This window comes from Gymnoscopelus braueri (genome assembly GCF_963280865.1).
Source record: "Gymnoscopelus braueri genome assembly, chromosome: 11".
Classification (NCBI taxonomy): Eukaryota; Metazoa; Chordata; class Actinopteri; order Myctophiformes; family Myctophidae; genus Gymnoscopelus; species Gymnoscopelus braueri.
The window spans coordinates 13611821-13631938 of NC_137613.1; the positions used below are offsets into that span (position 1 = coordinate 13611821).

General features: G+C 38.8%; 2 protein-coding genes across 2 annotated transcripts in view; both read right to left on the reverse strand.

Moving 5' to 3' along the window:
• Positions 1-20118, reverse strand: part of LOC308096048 (peroxisomal ATPase PEX1-like) — a 643221-nt gene that overhangs the window by 609997 nt on the left and 13106 nt on the right. The gene's annotated exons all lie outside the window — the stretch shown is intronic.
• Positions 8267-20118, reverse strand: part of LOC308094823 (peroxisomal ATPase PEX1-like) — a gene marked incomplete at its 5' end in the record, with an annotated part of 24380 nt that continues 12528 nt past the window's right edge. Inside the window, 11 exons of the mRNA XM_080441650.1 lie at positions 8267-8715; positions 9220-9365; positions 10328-10507; positions 10878-11135; positions 12279-12455; positions 13725-13828; positions 14223-14365; positions 14501-14565; positions 15102-15236; positions 17238-17407; positions 19256-19433. Of these exons, the coding sequence (XP_080297776.1) occupies positions 8631-8715; positions 9220-9365; positions 10328-10507; positions 10878-11135; positions 12279-12455; positions 13725-13828; positions 14223-14365; positions 14501-14565; positions 15102-15236; positions 17238-17407; positions 19256-19433 (1641 nt within the window). The 3' untranslated portion in view covers positions 8267-8630. The remainder of the gene's footprint in view (positions 8716-9219; positions 9366-10327; positions 10508-10877; positions 11136-12278; positions 12456-13724; positions 13829-14222; positions 14366-14500; positions 14566-15101; positions 15237-17237; positions 17408-19255; positions 19434-20118) is intronic.

The window sequence follows — 20118 nt, forward strand, 5'->3', positions numbered from 1 at the left end:
TATTCATACTCAATGAATGATTTATTAAGGTAGTTACTACTTGTTAGTTAAGTATTTTGCGTGAGCCCATCTAAAGTGAGGACTATCTATGCCTTATAAAGCATTTATAAATGAGATAGAAGCAGTGATATAGAAAGTGCCAATATTTATTGCAACAATTGAGACAGAACATGGCCCGTGCAGTGTAAAAATAAAATTAACATAATTGTGCTGTATGAAAATAAACAAACAATATGCAATGCTATAAACATGTACACATGGCTGATAAATTAAATAAACATTTTACTTTATGAAAATTAAACAATAAACAATCTGCTATGCTATAAACATGTAAACATGGCTGATAAATTAAGTAAACATTATTGTACTTTATGAAAATAAACCATACAGAATCTGCTATGCTATAAACATGTAAACATGGCTGAAAAATGTAATAAACATTCTTGTACTGTATGTATGAAAAAATAAATCTGGGTTCTGCCTTCACTATGGGTATAGCCACATAGCTAGGCAGACAGTTAACATCAGAAGGAAAAAACAACAAAAAAAAGGCTTGTTTTGGGTTTCTTCTTTAAATTATCTTCTTTGTTTTTTCTTATTTGTAGAACAGCAATGACATGAAATACACATAGAATGGATTTGTTAAATAGTGTTTTCCACAGTAAATATTTTAACTTTTTAACAATGCTTTTAAATAAATGAATTAACTTGCAAACATGAATTAAGCAGCTAAACATTCACACAGTTGCAATGATATGAAATTAACATGTACATAAACACATCCCTGATTTTGCTGGAAATAATAATAGGCAAATCTCTCCCAATATGCACAAATAAATCCCTGGAGTGAAAATAAAAACACAACATTGCTCCCTATAATGGCATTACAGCATTAGCTCAGAGCAGAATAGCCTATAAGCTAACATGATACACAGCAGCCTGCAGCCTAATGGCTGACAGGCTAACAGGCTAACAGGCTAGGCCATATGACTGGTACTGATTAGCAACAAACATGACGTTTTTACCACAGACAGAATACACAGTTGGGCTGTGAAAAAGGTTCTAGCAATCATGTTTCATCATTACTGACACAATACATCACAAGGCCAGTACTTACAGACACAGCTGCACATAGCTTTGCTCTATGCTAAACAGGAAGTGAATGCATACTGCAGGTGTTGCCAGATTTTGCAAAAAAAACAAGCGGCCAGGTCTTTGAAAACAAGCCCAAAAGAAGCAAGCAACTAGGCTCAGTTTTACCAGCTATCGGCCATTTGAAAATAGCAGATCAACAAGCACACAATGTGTCACATCATGACACGTTGTGAGCTTGTAGATCTGTTATTTTCAAAAACATATTGGGAAAAAAAGTAAAATATTTTCATGAAAAAATGTGGGAACCACTGGTTTAAAAAAACATTAGAAAGCAAGCCCAATTAAGCAACTACACTTAAAAAAAGCTCCAAATTGTTTATTACATTGTATAACATTGTCCACCTACCTGCCCACTGTGGGCGTGGCCATGGTAGGGGATATCAATGAGTTTCCTGTTTACCAGTGTTGCCATGTCTGCTTATAATAAACAATTTGGGGCTTTTTTTTAAAGTGTAGTTGCTTCATTGGGCTTACTTTCTAATGTTTTTTTTAAACCAGTGGTTCCCAAAAATGTTCATGGAAAGGAAAAATATTTTTTGAAAATATTTTACTTTTTTCCTAATATTCTTTTGAAAATAACAGATCTACAAGCTCACAACGTGTCTTGATGTGACACATTGTGAGCTTGTTGATCTGCTATTTTCAAATTGCAGATGTAAAGTGGTAAAACTGAGCCAAGTTGCTTGCTTTTTTGGGCTTGTTTTCAAAGACCTGGCCGCTTGTTTTTTTTGCAAAATCTGGCAACACCTGCAGTATGCATTCACTTCCTGTTTAGCATAGAGCAAAGCTATGTGCAGCTGTGTCTGTAAGTACTGGCCTTGTGATGTATTGTCTCAGTAATGATGAAACATGATTGCTAGAACCTTTTTCACAGCCCAACTGTGTATTCTGTCTGTGGTAAAAACGTCATGTTTGTTGCTAATCAGTACCAGTCATATGGCCTAGCCTGTTAGCCATTAGGCTGCAGGCTGCTGTGTATCATGTTAGCTTATAGGCTATTCTGCTCTGAGCTAATGCTGTAATGCCATTATAGGGAGCAATGTTGTGTTTTTATTTTCACTCAAGTGATTTATTTGTGCATATTGGGAGAGATTTGCATATTATTATTTCCAGCACAACCAAGGATGTGTTTATGTACATGTTAATTTCAAATCATTGCAACTGTGTGAATATTTAGCTGCTTAATACATGTTTGCAAGTTGTTCATTCATTTCTTTAAAAGCATTGTTAAAAAGTTAAAATATTTACTGTGGAAAACATTATTCAGTACACATTTTAACAAATCCATTCACTGTGTTTTCCATGTCATTGCTGTTCTACAAATAAGAAAAAAACAAAGAAGATAATTTAAAGAAGAAACCCAAAACAAGACTTTGCCTCCAAACAGATTTTTTTTTTTTTTACTTCCTGAACTGTCTGCCTAGCTCTGCAAGGGTGGCTATATGCATAGTGAAGGCAGAACACAGAATGTTTTTCTTTTCATACAGTACAAGAATGTTAATTACATTTTTCAGCCATGTTTACATGTTCATAGTATAGCAGATTTTTTTGTGGTTATTTTCATAAAGTTAGTAAAATTTTTATTTAATTTATCAGCCAGGTTTACATGTTTGTAGCATAGCAGATTGTTTATCGTTTATTTTCATAAAGTAAAATTTTTATTTAATTTATCAGCCATGTTTACATGTTTGTAGCATAGCAGATTGTTTATTGTTTAATTTTCATAAAGTACAATGTTTCTTTAATTTGTCAGCCATGTATACATGTTTATAGCATTGCATATTGTTTGTTTATTTTCATACAGCACAAGAATGTTAATTTTATTTTTACACTGCACGGGCCATGTTCTGTCTCAATGGTTGCAATAAATATTGGCACTTTCTATATCACTGCTTCTATCTCATTTATAAATGCTTTATAAGGCATAGATAGTCCTCACTTTAGATGGGCTCACGCTATCTCATTTATAAATGCTTTATAAGGCATAGATAGTCCTCACTTTAGATGGGCTCACGCAAAATACTTAACTAACAAGTAGTAACTACCTTAATAAATCATTCATTGAGTATGAATAAGTGTTTATAAGACATTTATTAACACACTCACTAACCATGTACAAATGTCCGCATAAATATACATCCAAGTGGTTTGTATATGGTGTTTACTTAGACTTTCTAAATGATCGTATGAACCATTAACAACTCATAAATAACTGGTTTGTAAATTGATATAATACCTATTTATAAATGTTGAATCTATCATTTACAAAGTGTGAGAATACAATCATTAAGCACATTAAAGATTAGGTTATCAGTGGGCAATAAAACGCTTATGACTGTGTTTACAAACGCTTATTAATGTATTATTAATGCTATATAAATGTTCATGATGAATTAAGTACTTAATTGCTATATAAATGATGAATTCATTATGAATTAAGTACTTACTAATGCTTAACTAATTGAAAATCGTGCATAGTTGAAAGGTTTATAACTGTGTTTACTAATGCTTAGTAATGTATGAATGAAGCTATGATGAATTAATGATGAATTAAGTGTTTTTACTAATGCTTAACTAATACTTAATAGTGTATAGTCTCAACATTTATAACCGTGTTTACTAATGCTTAGTAATGTATGAATAATGCTTTACTAATGATGAGTTCATGATGAATTAAGCATTTACTAATGCTTAACTAATGCTTTGTAGTGTATAGTTAATATAAAGTGCTACCCTTACGTGTTGACTATGTTATTCCCTTATGTTTTATTTTACCTTACTTATATAAGTATGGTAAAATAAAACAAACATTAACTGCTGTTCAGCACTTTGTAACTCATGTTTTGTAAACTGATAAATAAAGTTATTATTTTATTATTATGTAGCCTAAACCCTCTATTTACAGTAAAAACTGACCTACTTTTCTTGGACGCTTTTTTCTGTCAACACTAAATCTCTCTGCCAAAAATAGCAGATCTACAAGCTCACAACACGTCGCGCTGCGACGCGTTGTGAGCTTGTAGATCGGCTAGTTTTGGCTTATCTTACCACCATGCTGGGGTTCATGTGGTTAATACTATTCATAATAATGTAATGGTGTTTTAATTTTGTCAAGGCACCTTGACATAAACTATTAATATTATCCAGTGATATGAAAACATTAGCTAATGTTTTCATATCACTGGATAATATTAATATTTTATATTGCACGTGCATAATGTTTTCATGATGAGTAGTGTTATTCAGTCCTCACTTGTACAAATAGAGACACACAGGGACTACAAATTTCACGCCCACTTTTGAGACAGCGCCGCTACTCGAGGTCCGTTAGAACGATGAACTGCAGCTGCCAATGCATTCCCTATGAGAGGATATGAGAATTAGCCTACTTTTAAAATTATCCTGCATTAACTGAAGACGATATTGATTTAAATAAAAATATGTTTCCAAATGTATGGAGTGTCTTTGTCAACATATCTTCTTGTTTTCTTAATAGTTGATGTGTTTCACATTTAATTTGCCACTTTAACGAGTTACCCATAATGCTAACACAGCAGAGGGTAGACAGCAGACGGGCATTTCAGTGACATCACTGTCTTTACGAGTGCCGAGCGCCGACCAGTGGCGTTCCCACTGTAGAGGCAGGAGAGGCGGTCGCCTGCCCAACTAAGATCTCGCCTCCCCTAAAAAAAATTAAAAAAAACCCGAAAATGTGTCATTGCGTGCTTAATGTCCTCAAAGTCACGCATCCAACAAGCTTTGAACTGAGCAGATTGGACCTTCTGTTCCAGAGATAATGATGAAAACGGCCACTTTCGCCAGTTTTCTGGGTATTGAAAACCTCAAGGGATGCGTCCGTGACGTATATACCATGCGATCACTTAAACTCTAGATCTCCGATGCTAGCGATTTTGACATACTGATGGAGTATATTATAGTATATTGTGGGTAGTATATCGAGATGAAAGATATGGGACATTAAAAAGGACAAATTAAACAAATGGGACAGATTATTAGAACACCAAAAAAATCGCTACAGCCTCAGTAGTTAACCAGTGAAATGACGGTATTTTACAATGCCTCTCATAGAGATTGCATTGAGAGCTGCAGTTCATCGTTCTAACGGACCCCGAGTGTCAAAAGTGGGCGTGGATTTGTAGGCCTTCCGCTTCCGGCCGTGTGTCTCTATAGCACTAGTGAAGGAACTACACTTCCTGAAAAACGGCACTGCCCACCAGCTGCTCAAAGCTCCGGAAGATATAAAAGTAACGGCGGATCCGGAACAAGGGCTAGCGTCACGTAACGTACAGTTGCACGCTAGCGAGCGCTCATGTGTGGATGTACCCAGTGTGCTACAGTGAGGTCTTTCAATTAGCCTATTGGCCCCAAAGTATAGCGTCCTGATTCCAAACACTGTGGCTGCTACGCTCCACTGACCTTGTTCTCTCACACACACACACACACACACACACACACACACACACACAGAGGCTTTACAATGTTCCTCGCAAGCCAGTCATTGGTGGAAGGTAACTAAGCACATTTACTCAAGTGCCGTACTTAAAGGGACAGTTCACTCAAAAAAATATATTTTTTTCTATCGATTAGTCACCCCATGGACACTTGAATTCAAGGTAGGCAGCGGTTCCGGTAGGAGACACAGAGACTCTTTGTATCTCCTACCGGAAAAGCTGCCGGTCATCAAATTATTGGCTTAGGAATGTGACAAAAACTAAACAATATCCATGAATTCAAGTCTCCATGGGGTGACTAATAGATAGAAAAAATCGTTTTGGATGTGAACTATCTCTTTAAGTACAATGTTGAGGTACTTGTACTTAAAGGACGACTTCACCACTTTTCAACATATCTTCATATAATAGGTCCTCACTAATGCTCATGATAAAATGATACAATTTTTTTCTACTTGGTCTGTGTCTCATAGGAGGGCTGTGGACAGTCCAGAAACCTGTCTACCAGTGACATCATCGTTAGGCAGGAAAAAAAGATTACAATTTTTTTATTCAGATTTTTATTAAGGCGAGAACAATGGGATCTATTATTGCATTGCAACTTTCCAGGAATACAAAGCCTGCAGTTTCTATTAGCTTGGATTCCCCATCGATGATGTCACTGGTAGACGGGTTTCTGAACTGTCTACAGCCCTCCTCTGAGACACAGACTGATTAGATTTTTTTTTTACCATTTTATCATGAGCATTAGTGAGGACCTATTATATGAAGATATGTTGAAAAGTGGTGAAGTCGTCCTTTAACCTGAGTAGGCCTATGTCATTTTCTTTCTATACTAAATAACACTTTTGGTACTTTAAGTCCATTTTGATACCAATTCCGGACTTTTACTTGTAACAGAATGTTTCTACATTGTAGTATTGATACTTTACCTTAAGTAAAACCTTTGAGTACTTTTTCGACCATTGCCTGGCACCAGGCTGTTAGAACAAGTGTGCCGTGCCAACACACCTCTGGATGAACATCCATGGATGCATCCATCCATCCATGCCTCGTGCAGAGCCCTGCGTAGAATAGATCGTCTCGCTAAATCATCAGAACATTGGATTTGGTCCCCGGTCTTGGCCTGCCTGATTAAATTCCACCTCACTGCTATCTTCGTTCTGAAAAACACCTTTCATATTTGGAAATAACAACAGCAACAAAAAATATACTCATTTATTATTATGATCTCATGACAAATTGTGTTGATTACCGTTAGTGATCAGTAGTAGTTCTACAGTTTCAGTCTTGGCAACCCAGCCAGCTGCCAGGTTTCTATTGTACAATCATGATGCTGTGTTTGCATCCACCTGGTGCGCCACGATTAAAATCCATCCCTTCTAAAAGATTTTGGGGAAAATGACAATTTACTGTAGAACGTTTAAGTTGCCTTTTTCTATATGGTCCCCTTTTCTGCAACCAGTATGTCTGCCACTGTAAATCTGAAGGGAAAACAAATCCTTTTACACAACTATGCTAAATAAACAGAGCAAAAAGCATACTTACTGTCATTGTCTCCGCCAGGCCGAAAGGAATGGCGAGAGAGTATGTTTTGCACCCTGTCCGTCCGTGTGTCCTTCTGTCTATGAGCAGCTAACACTCCCTGGATGCCAATTCAGAACCTCTGGCCCGAATATTTCAGTTTGGCCTGTTATAGCGCCACCAGGAGGCTGATTTGTGCAAAACAAATTTTTTATACTACTCCTACAGATTTTGTCCAAACATCACGTAAATCGGTACACAGTATCTCTATAGTCATGTGATCAACATGGATCTGTCCGATTTCCCATATTCCATCCTGATTGCCTGGCTTCCAAAGTTTGCAGGACAGATCCGTTTTGAACAAAATGCCTCAAATCATGAACGCAGCGTGCAATTTCCGTGAGATTTTGCACACACATTCCCACTAGGCCGATGCCACCATTTTCACATTGGCCTGTTATAGCACCACCAGCAGGTCTAATTTAGCAAAACACATTTTTGGAACAAAATGCCTCAAATCATGAATGCAGTGTCCGATTGCTGTGAAAGGCCTAAGAAGAAAGGGCACCCTTTTCACATTGGCCTATTATAGTGCCACCAGGAGGCCACAATAACGTACCTGACCTGGCGGAGACCTGTGCTCTGTGCAATATGTTTCTTTATCAGCTCCTGATTTCATAGATTAATACATTCAAGCTTATTTTGTCTGCATCCCATAGTACGGGTAGTAGTTGCATTATAAAGAGAACAAATAATGAAACGGTTGATGAATCTTCACCAAAAAGCATTCTTGAATTATACCAACAATTAGATTAGATTTTATTTTACATATATTTACATTTATTACATGATACATTCAAGTGTATTCATAATCATTTAAAAGACCAATAAGAAACATTAAAATATTAAACTCTTTGATTTACATTGTCCACAAATTAGCACATTAGATTCAAAGGTAACCGTTAAAGGGGCATGCTGTAGTTTTTGACCCAAAGTTGAAAACAAACTACATCATCAGCCAAGGGCAGGGGTTCTCAACCTTTTCAGGCCGTGACCCCCCCAAAATGATCATATTTGAACTGGGGACCCCCCCCCCCCACACACACACACACACACACACACACCCTGATAAGCACTTGGAATGTAGGAGTTGAAGCATTACATTTTGTTTGACTCAGTTCCACAGATAAATATTGTGAAAATAGCCGATCTACAAGCTCACATATTTTCCTCTTTCTAATATTATTTGATAATTTGGCCAAGGTTTGACCATTTTCTATTGTATAGTTTGTTGATTACTTTTGATACAGTAATGGTCTCTTTTTTTTTTTTAGGTATTAAAAAGGTCTTAAAAGTCCTTACATTGTCGTTTCACTGTCATCTGGGGACCCCCCCCCTGGGTGGGGGTCCCGACCCACAGGTTGAGAACCACTGTCCTAAGGAGTCATGCTCCTATAATGTGACAAGGCTAAGGTGTCATTAGGCTAGAGTGACACGCTGTCCGGGTTGAAAAGGGACTGAAGTCTGCACTTTGCTTTCTCCTGTAGCACCGAACGCTTCATACCTAGAGAAACATATAAAATAACATTAAACTAACTTTTACATCCTCCAATGCAGGACTTTGGGTTTATTTGTGTCGTCCTTTTCATTACACAGAAGTTTCGGGGAAAATGTATCATTTTATTTAAATCAATATTTTTAAATAATCAATGTGTGTGTGTGTGTGTGTGTGTGTGTGTGTGTGTGTGTGTGTGTGTGTGTGTGTGTGTGTGTGTGTGTGTGTGTGTGTGTGTGTGTGTGTGTGTGTGTGTGTGTGTGTGTGTGTGTGCATTACTATACCTATATAGTTTGGTCCTATATATAGGACCAAACCAAACTAACAAGAGAAATTGTTGTTTTGGTTGAAAAACAATTAGCGAAGAAATGTGTGTGTGTGTGATTCCTGTTTGTACACACAGTGGTATTGTTATTGTAGAATGTGTACATTCTCAGAGTTATGGGGGTTCTTGAAATACATGATAAATAAAGTTATAGAACCACAGTGTGTAGAACAGTGTATTGTACTCACAGGCTGCTGTATGAGCTCCAGTCAGCCTTGCTGAGAGAGGCTCTGGTGGTCAGCAGAGCTGAGGTCAGATGAGACTGACTGAGAAGCAGGCCTGATCCACTGGACACTGGAGTCACCTGCTCACTGGATCCACCTGCTTTCTGTCCCTAAAAAACAAAAACAAACGTGGGGATTGGGGAAGCAGCATTTAGTTTATATGTACATATACTGGAACAAACTCTCAGAAAACTGCAGGTTCTGCTGCCACTCTTATTTCTGTTAAAACACAACTAAAGACCTTTCTGTTTGCCTTTACCTTTCTTTCCGCCAGTGTTGATTTTAACAGCAAATTTTGATTTAGTTTCAGTCATAATCTTTTGAATAAAATTCCATTTAGTTTTAGTCATATTTTAGTCATCTTAAATGTTTTACTTTTTGTCTAGTTTTAGTCGACTAAATATCATATAATTATAGTCGACTAAATCTACCAGTTTATTGTCAACTGGGGGCATAGCTGAATGGTTAGAGAGCCCGTCTGGGGCCAGGTTCGCGATTCCAGGCCTGGGCCAGCAATGTGTCGAATATGACTGGTCGAAGTGTTCACGGGGAACATTCAATCGTAAATGTCAGTAACAGTTTCCCCTTTCTTTTCTTTTTTTTAAATGATGATGTTTCACTTGCTTTTGCCATTGTTTATATAATGACATCTGCATCTTCCAACCTGTAGAATAGTGACACGCCCACTTTGGTTACGAGTTCAGGGCAAGAAAAAACAAGACATTTTTGGTTCCAGCTCCAAACGAACATTTAGGGTTCTGAACCAATTGATTTTCAGTGGAAACACTCTGAACTGGTTCAAAATTAGGCGGGGGAAAAAAACGGAACCGGTTCAATCCCGGTGGAAAAGTCCTCACTCCTGTATTGACAAACATTGACTCACACTGCCTCCTCTGGGCTTTTTTCATGAGTATCCTCATGGCATCATTAAAAGCAACTTGCAAACTGTGCAGTAGAAGTATAAAGTACAAAAACAACTGAAAATACTCAAGTAAAGCTCAGTACTTAAGCAAATAAACTTAGTTAATTTCCACCACAGCTCTCGGGCGGTGTTGTGCACGGTGTAACTCACATTGTCTCTCCTGTGGCTGCTCTTGATGGTTCTGATCTCCTGTAGGAGGCGCTCCATCTGCTCCTGGTTCAGCTCCTCAAAGCCCCTCTGGATGGAAGGCATGTAGGCCGGGGGGAGTCGTACCGACAACCCTGTGAGGTCCTGGCTCATGGAGTTTGGACCAGAGACGCACTGAGAGTTCTGGGGTTTTACAACAAAAGAAGTTGTCTTACAGTGCCATCTAGTGGCTTTCTGGTATACGTGTGGTGCCTCCATGTATTTTAAAGGAGATGACATTGATGATCAGTAATAGGCGCAGTGGTGGAAGAAATACTCAGTAGATTTTACTTGAGTAAAAGTATCAGTACCAATATAGATACGCTGTTAAAAGTAATACGCCTGCATTCAAAATCTTACTTGAGTAAAAGCGTAAAGGCATGGTCTGCTAAATGGCTAAATTGTGGTATTGGTATCAAAATATGCTTACAGCGCCAAAGAAAAAAAGTATTTATAAAACTTCATCGACAATAGTCAACTTAAATTTAGTTTGTGTTCACAAATTTCCTCTCACCTGTCCAGGCGGCGAGGCGTGGTTGTTCCCCAGCTCCGACTCGTAGGAGCTTCCAAAGTAGAGCCTCCACAGGTTGCTGCGGTGGAGCTCTGGTTCCAGATGGCGGTGGTTCTCCGGGAGAAGTGCCGCCGCGGCCTGGTCCAGCCCCGCCCCCACTCCCGGCTCCGCCTCCCCGGCAGAGTCGTCCGAGCCGCTGCTGTGGTTGAGGAAGATCATGGAGCCCAGGCTCATGTCGCTGTCTGACCCCGAGGTCAACTCCTGAACGCCACACGGGAGAACAAAGACAACATTTTTACATCTTAGGAGGAGCTGACATGTTAGTCCAGAGCAGAGGTATAGGGCATAGCAGTGGCAGCCATTTTCTGGTTCCACTCCAAAATAGTCAATGCATTTTTCCCATTGAGATTTCCAAAAATATTTATATCAATTCATTTAAGCCTAGACAAGCCATCCAGGGTCCTGGTGAATCATGACCATAAAAAAAAAATCTGTGATTTAAAAAAAATATATATTTAATTATATGATATACTATATTTAATAAATACCCTTTGTTTTCCCGTTTTCAAAAACGTTTTTTCACAGAATCAAACGTTTTATGGTCATGATTCACCAGGACCCTGGATGGCTTGATTCTAGGCTTAAAATAATTGATATAAATATTTTTGGAAATCTCAATGAGAAAAATGCATTGTCTATTTTGGAGTGGAAACAGAAAATGTCCGCCACTGCTATGCCCTCGCCTGTCACAATTATTCCATTATCACCTAATCGCAATTATTTGAGATAATCGCAATGAATTTGCATGATCGTCGTTAATCGTTTCCATGTTGAGAAAGGTTCATACATTTTGAAACATTTTCAAAAATAGTGTAAATATTATTTATTTACACTATTTTGTTACAAATCTTTAGTATAAAATATTAAACATGCCGTGTTTTCGCCACAATACAATATTCATTTTGACTATTGGTATCGTTCATCGTCAGTAATTTCTTTGTGCATTTGAGTTTTTTGTCATATCTGCCCCATGCAACTTGTGTTTAAAAGCCACACAATTAAATTGTTAATTGCAACTATTTGTATGACAATTAATCGTCAAGTAAAATTCATAATGGTGACAGGCCTAAGCAGATGTACTCAAACTTTTTTTTTTTTATCCCAGCCATGATGATAAAATGATCATGAAAGCGACATCAGAAAGAGTTGGACAAGGGATAGAAGACATAATGGTACAGTTTGTTTTTTCACAATAGACTTGTTAGTGGAGGAGGGAACACAAAATAAAATAAAGATATCTGGTGGTTCTCAAACTTTTTAATTTCAAGGACCACCATAACTCTGTGAGGGAATCGTTAAGGAACCGGAATGGTTAAAAGGAACCCAACCCCCAGTAGTACTGACATGTGTGGTGCTGGCCGCCAGGCTGCCGTGTGCCGCCTCCAGCTGTCCGTTGTACAGCAGGGCTCTCAGGTCGGCTCCGGTGAAACGCTCCGTGGCGGCGGCCAGGTGCCCCAGGTCCACGTCATCGGCCAGGGGCAGGCCCGCGCTCAGAGCCCTGAGGATCTCCACACGATCCTCCTGAACCCGCCGCCAGAGGAAGAGACACACAGAGAGAGAGAGAAGGTTTTAAGGTGGTTATTTCGTCGACTAAATCTATGACGAAAAATGTTCGTCGACTACCTTTTTTGACTGACGAAAACTAGATAAAAACGAAATAAAAACTAAGCTACAATGACTAAAACTAAGACTAAATATATTGACAATTTCGTCAACAAATAAAAACGAGACTAAAATGTTAGTGAGGGACTAGTAGTGGAGAAGAGATCCAGTAGAACTAAAAGACAAGTAAATGTATGTTTGGTTGCGCTCGGGTGTTGTGCTCTGACAATAGCAGATCTACAAGCTGACAACGCGTCGCGCTGCGACATGTTGTGAGCTTGTAGTTCGGCTATTTTCAGCATGCAAACAAGTGTAAGATCAGCCATTACAACACCATCAAGGCACCGCCAACATACATTTTAGCCGACTAAATCAACTATGGATTTAGTCGACAATAATCTTATGATATTTAGTCGACTAAAACTAGACAAAAACTAAAACATTTCAGATGTCTAAAATATGACAAAAACTAAATCAAAATTTGCTGTAAAAATTAACACTGTTAGATCCACATGGAAGGCAGTTCATTACATTAACCACTGACTTGAACCCTAGCGTCCCTATTCTGTGGGCGAACAGTTGCCGATCTATAAGCTCACAATCTATAAACTTACAATCTACTATCTATAAGATCTATAGGCTCGCAACGCGTGTTAAGCGTCGCAAAGCGTCTTGTTGTGAACTTATTAGGCATGTAACGATTCACTCAACTCACGATATGATTCTAATCACGATACTAGGTTCACAATAAAAAATGTCATGATTTTTTCAACACAAAATACATTTCCAGACAAAATCTTTTTACATTTTTTTTTCTCTTACGCAAATCCAGTATTTTCTTCTCTTTAATTTTTTTTTACAATACTGTGTTTTCTCATATCCTATTTTAAATACAGTAGCAAATGACTTAAACTATTTTTTTATCAATTCTCATACAAAGATCCTGTATTTTCTTCTCTTTTTTTTACACGCCCTCTGCTGTTTGCATCGCAAATCCGCAAGCTCAAAACCCGTCGCTTCGCGCCGCGTATCAAACTTCAAACAGATCTGCTACTTTAGTAGTACGATCAAGTAGGGTGTTATTTTACGAAAAAACACAGAAATGATCTGATCTGATGTCAGACAGACCAGGTCTGGGGGAGGGCAGTACTAAAGCAGTGATCAGTGAGTGTATAATGTTAAACAGACCAGGTCTGGGGGAGGGCAGTACAGGGACTTGTCCAGTCTACCAGGTCTCAGCAGGGCCGGGTCTATCAGGTCTGGTCGACTGCTGGCTGCGAGCACATACACACCTGATAGCAAACACACACAAAAATATTATCACACAAATTAGGTACTAACCACACCGGATAGATACTGTATGTAGATCATTATTTGGTTTGTTTTGTCTTCTTCCCTTTCTCTTATGGATTTAAAAAAAAAAAAAAATTCTCTTATGGAAATAATGCATTAAAAAAAAATTACCCACCATTTTACACTTGTAAACCTGTGCTGTGACAATAAAGTTGGTTAGTACAGTTAGTACACTGTTTCCCAAATTGGGTCACAGACACAGTTTTATGGGTCGCAAGTAAATGTCCATTCTTTATACTTTCAGAGTTAAATGAACACTCAGGATGTTGCTAGCAGACCATGGTAAACAGTATGTGTTGCTACAGTGTGAAGTGAAGTGAAGTGTTACAGTACCTTGCAGACCCTCCACCCCGTCCAGCTGTGTGAGGAGCTGGTTGACCACGCGGTCCGTCACCCCCGTGTTGTCATGACCCCTCCTGGGGGCCAGCGAGTCAAACTCATCAAAGAACAGGATGCAGGGCCTGGCTGCCTGGGCCCTGAGGGGGGGGGGGGGGGGACAACACCGTCACCACCACGTCACTGCTACCAGTTTACAGTTACAGGCACTAAATTAAAGCCTAGATTTAGAATAGAATGTAAAACATGTTAACTGAGCGGATTAGAGAACAGACCTTTGAAAGACGTCCCGGACTGCCTGTTCACTGGCTCCGATGTACTTGCTGAGAAGCTCAGGTCCCTGGAGGGGTAGGAAAACAATCTGCTATTTTCTATAATACTAGCTTTTAGATCTGCTATTTTCTACTACTACTACTTTCTACTACCAAGTAGTCTGTGAGATTTTAAACAAAAGTTGTAAAAATTGCTGTATAAAAGGCATTAAAACTATTATTTTGCATTGTACAGAGGTCTCCCTCCTCATTTGTTTTTTGCATTGGATTTCTGCCTCCTTGGGAACCCTAGGAATTTTTTGTGTGGCAAAAGAAATTTGTTAAAATTAATAAACTCTCACAGGTTTATCTACCAACATTAAACCAACTCATCGACTGGGGCAGCAGTGGCCCAAAGGTTGAATGGTGAATGGCCACCACTCACCCCTCCCCCAACACTGCTGGTTTTAATGTGCGTGCGTGCGTGCGCATGTGCGTGTGTGTGTGTGTGGAGTTGCTGAAAATGAGCGCTTTATTTACCCAGCTACTACCCTGGGTAAATAAAGAACAAAAAGAAATAAAATAAACTGTCACCAGAAGGTCCTGGTCAAGCCATATACTGTACCTTGATTGAGATGAAGTTCATGCCACTGTCTTTGGCCACGGCCCCTGCCAGCAGGGTCTTGCCCGTGCCAGGGGCTCCGTAGAGGAGCAGCCCTGAGCAATGGCGGATAGGCAGCTTGGAGAACAGGATGGGATACTGCAACGTACAGGAGACACATGCCATTTAAAGTGCACATAACCAAACATACAAAAATTATATCTTAAGGCACTATGTAACTTTCCATTGAACCCGGTGCTGAAATATGTGCTGAAATATTTACCATTGAGATAATTGAGCCTGCTTGCTCAAAATTCGTGTCAGATCCTGTGTCTAGGTGAGGCATGACCTTTGACACGATTTAAATGTATCAATAGAAGAGCAGGGAGATCAAATACAACCACCCCAATTGTATGTTATATTGTATTAACATACTCTACCATACAGATTGGATAATATTACATTTTATTCATTAAAATAGTGTTTCATAGTGCCGCTTTATTGTCATTTTAACTTACTTCAGCTACTGTAGATATATTTATTTTAGCCTTGTCAGGTGTTACATATTAGACAAAATAGATAGACAGACAGACGGATACTTTTCTTTCTTACAATAATCTATTTTAACTCCTAGGAAGCCGCGAAATGAGCTTTCTAAAGTTTCACACAAAAAGAAGAAAAATCTGTTCCCAAAATCTTAGTCCATGAGCCAGAGCCCCAAAATTGAGCAATTATTATCGAAAGAGTGGGCAAAACCAAACCTATATTAAATTGTTCAGAGGGTCAATACGAGTAAATAAATGTATGATAACCTCACCACAGGAGCAGCTTTTTCATGGTTATCACACATTTTGTAATTTTCCCCATACGTACATGACAGGTCAAAAAATGACAATTTTAAAAAGAGTTATCATAATGAAACTTCCTGAGTTGATTACTTACATGAAGACAATGATTTATCGTATTACAAGTTTTCTGAAATTGTATATTTAAATATGCAAATTAGGCATTTAGTCCATGAGCCAGAGCCCCAAAATTGAGCCAGATATTGAATATTCCCTCGTTAAAAACCTTTGAATCCAACATCTTAACAAAATGAAATAAGTATGTTGACTCTGGCTTTGTCCAATGTTGATTCTGGAAAGTTATGCAAATGTGGGCATATTTTCCTATGCCTAATTTGCATATTTAAATATACAATTTCAGAAAACTTGTAATACGATAAATCATCGTCTTCATGTAAGTAATCAACTCAGGCAGTTTCATTATGATAACTCTTTTTAAAATTTTGTCATTTTTTGACCTGTCATGTACGTATGGGGAAAATTACAAAATGTGTGATAACCATGAAAAAGCTGCTCCTGTGGTGAGGTTATCATACATTTATTTACTCGTATTGACCCTCTGAACAATTTAATATAGGTTTGGTTTTGCCCACTCTTTCGATAATAATTGCTCAATTTTGGGGCTCTGGCTCATGGACTATCTGCTCTCGGGACAGTTTTTGTAAAGAAATATAAAACCTGGCCAAGAGGGCAGTGTGTTCTCATAAGCGTTTACTGAAATCAGACGTACGATTAAAGAAAATAGTTGATTTTTGCGAGTCATTTTCCCCTTTACATTGTACATTAAGGACACTTTTGATATCTTTGTATTTAACATTTTTATCCAACCCATTTAGACATTTTCAAGCTGGGAACACCTCTGTGTCATTTTATTTGTTGCTATATATCGTATAGCAACATTTTCTTGTTTTTATTTTCTTTTTTTTAAAGTTTGAATAAAAAATAGTTTTTCAGAACATTTGTCAGAATTTAGAGGCCGTTTTTAGAAACAGCCTCAGGTCTAAAATGGATTAAAGCAGTGATTCTCAATCCCTTTCATTTCTTTCAAAGACTCCCAGCGTGATATTAAATAATTATGGCATGGACCCCCATTTCTAATATGATTTTGAGTCTGGCCCCAATCTATACAGTAAAACCCTCAGTATCAATGTAACTCTGAGAGCTTACATAAGCTCTCAGAGTTACAGACACGTAAAAGGTCCATTTGGTGCTATCAATCATTTAGCTGGGGACGCCCCTGGAACCCCCTCAAGGACCCCTGGTGGTTCCCCCACACACTCTATATCCCACATGGTTTGACCGTTGTGCAGCTGACCTTGGCAGGGAGCAGGATGGCGTCCATCAGCTGCCATCGCACGTCTTTCAGCCCCCCCACCCTGTCCAGCCCCGCCCCGCTGGGGGGGGTGTGGAGGTCCATGGCCAACAGCGAGGGGGGCGTGAAGCCCTCCAGAGCCTGCTGGAAGTCCTCCTGAGACAGACACACACCTGAGGACGGACAGACACAGTATTAGTAGTCTCGCGTAGCCAGACAACTATTCCACAACCTCCGAACGCTATATAGAGTCTGGAACTACACCTCCTGAATGCTATATAGAGTCTGGAACTACACCTCCTGAAAGCTATATAGAGTCTGGAACTACACCTCCTGAATGCTATATAGAGTCTGGAACTACACCTCCTGAACGCTATATAGAGTCTGGAACTACACCTCCTGAATGCTATATAGAGTCTGGAACTACACCTCCTGAATGCTATATAGAGTCTGGAACTACACCTCCTGAATGCTATATAGAGTCTGGAACTACACCTCCTGAACGCTATATAGAGTCTGGAACTACACCTCCTGAATGCTATATAGTCTGGAACTACACCTTCTGAATGCTATATAGAGTCTGGAACTACACCTCCTGAATGCTATATAGAGTCTGGAACTACACCTCCTGAATGCTATATAGAGTCTGGAACTACACCTCCTGAATGCTATATAGAGTCTGGAACTACACCTCCTGAACGCTATATAGAGTCTGGAACTACACCTCCTGAATGCCGAAACTGGCACTTCAGTTCACAAAAATATATTTTAAAATATCTTTACATTTTATTTTTTAATTTCCATTTCTGCTAAGCATCAAGCTGTATATATTTAGATGATTTTGATTTATATTAGGATAAATTGGCGCGACTGTAAAGACGAAACGGAAGTGGGGAGGAGGCTTCACATCCGCTTTATATTTTAATCATGATCAGAGGCAACAGTGTGGCCACACAAGACTACTGTATTAGTGACGCTAGTGATATATACTGTAGATGATATGGCCCTTTAACCACTTAAACCCTACAGTATTCAGTTTAGCCCCCCCCCCCCCCCCCCCCGGGGGGGCTTAACTGTACTACCAGAAGTAGTATGTGGATGTGACGTCGTCGCAAAAAACGTCGCATCCGTTCATCCCAACGATGGGATTTTCAGAAAAACAGCTGTAACTCAGTTTCTTTTTTTTGCATTGAAAACCACCCGTTTTCAATGGGGCGTAGCCCCAAAATGGCGGATCGCGGTTGGAATGTTGTCGTTCCTATGGATACACAGATATCTCCACCAACCCACGGGGACTATTTTTTTTGGGACACAAATGTCACATCCACAGCGTTTCAAATATGATCGGATTGAGGTAATTACGCTGGCAAGGGGATAGAAAACTATGTTTAATATCTTGGCAATCAATGTGTTAAAACCAAATCTCTTCCCCAAATAGCCGTGAAACCATGAAACGTCTGTCTTCTTGAACAGACCATATAGAAACGTTACCATGTTTGAATGACATCTCCTTACCAGAAGCTCAATCCTGGTATAAGCTATATAAATAAAAACGATGTCCGTAACTCATTCACTGCCTGGCTTATTTCAAGCTTGTTGATCCATATGCCAAAGGCATTATGGATCAAACGGAGAAAAAAATTTCTCCGTTTACATTTTAACATTGAAGTGGATGGAGCATTAACTTTTTGAAAACCGTTTTCTCCTAGTTCCTTTGAGATTAAAAAGGAAAAAAAATAACCAAAAAAATAATAAAAATTTTATTTTGAAAAAAAAAAAAAAAAATTAGGTGACGTCAAAAGACGTCATTGGCACTAGTGGCACACTGAAAACGGACGTCAAAAGACGTCATTGGCACTATATGAGTTAATTATTCAAGCCATATTTAATACTTTATTGTACGACAGTGTAATGCAAAAAGCGATGATAGATACTGGATGTAATAATGCTCAAAATAGGGCCACCAGGCTGAAAGTTAACATTAAAATGTGTTAATGTACAGTAGTACGGTGGTTGGTTACCGTGTCCAGTGCGTACAACACTGGCGTGCACGCTCCTCTCTAGCAGCAGAGCCAGGTCACGGGGCACGTAACCCTCCGTCTCCTTGGAGACCATCCCCAGGTCCAGAGTGCGTAGGGTCTCCTCTGATAGGCCGGTCCTCCTGAGGATCAGACAGCGCAGGATCTCTGCTCTCTGCGTCTGAGGGAAGACGTACAGTATAACGCTGTTGTCGGGCAGAAACCTCTTATCTCCATATTTTAACTTTTTGTGTTTTTTCTAATTAACTAACTAGTTAGTTAGTTAATTAGTATTATATTTACAGTATATATCAACTGGTGTCTTTATTCATGCAATTCTCTTTTCATTGTGTGTAGGGCTGCAACTATCAATTATTCTCTCTCTCAATTATTGTATTGATCACTTTTCATAAAATGATCGAAAAGCATATTTTTTGATAATTTGGTTTATTTTGTAGATATCAATGATTGACACGTACACATGTGTACGTTTTACAGTAGAATTATTATAATTATAATAGAATACATTGACTAGTCTGACTAACAACTTAAGGCCTATTTTTTCTTTGTTGCACAACAGTGTCGCACAGAAATTGCAGAAATCGTCAATATTATGGCCAGATTTGTTCCCTTTAGAATAAATCACTTTTATTAAAATTATTTTTTGATAAAAAAAATTATAATAAATTACATCAGTTCAATAAACTGTAGTACCCCTAATTGTGTGTGTGTGTGTGTGTGTGTGTGTGTGTGTGTGTGTGTGTGTGTGTGTGTGTGTGTGTGTGTGTGTGTGTGTGTGTGTGTGTGTGTGTGTGTGTGTGTCACATGGAAATTGGCATTCCAGGGAAATTGAAAGAGGAGCGCTC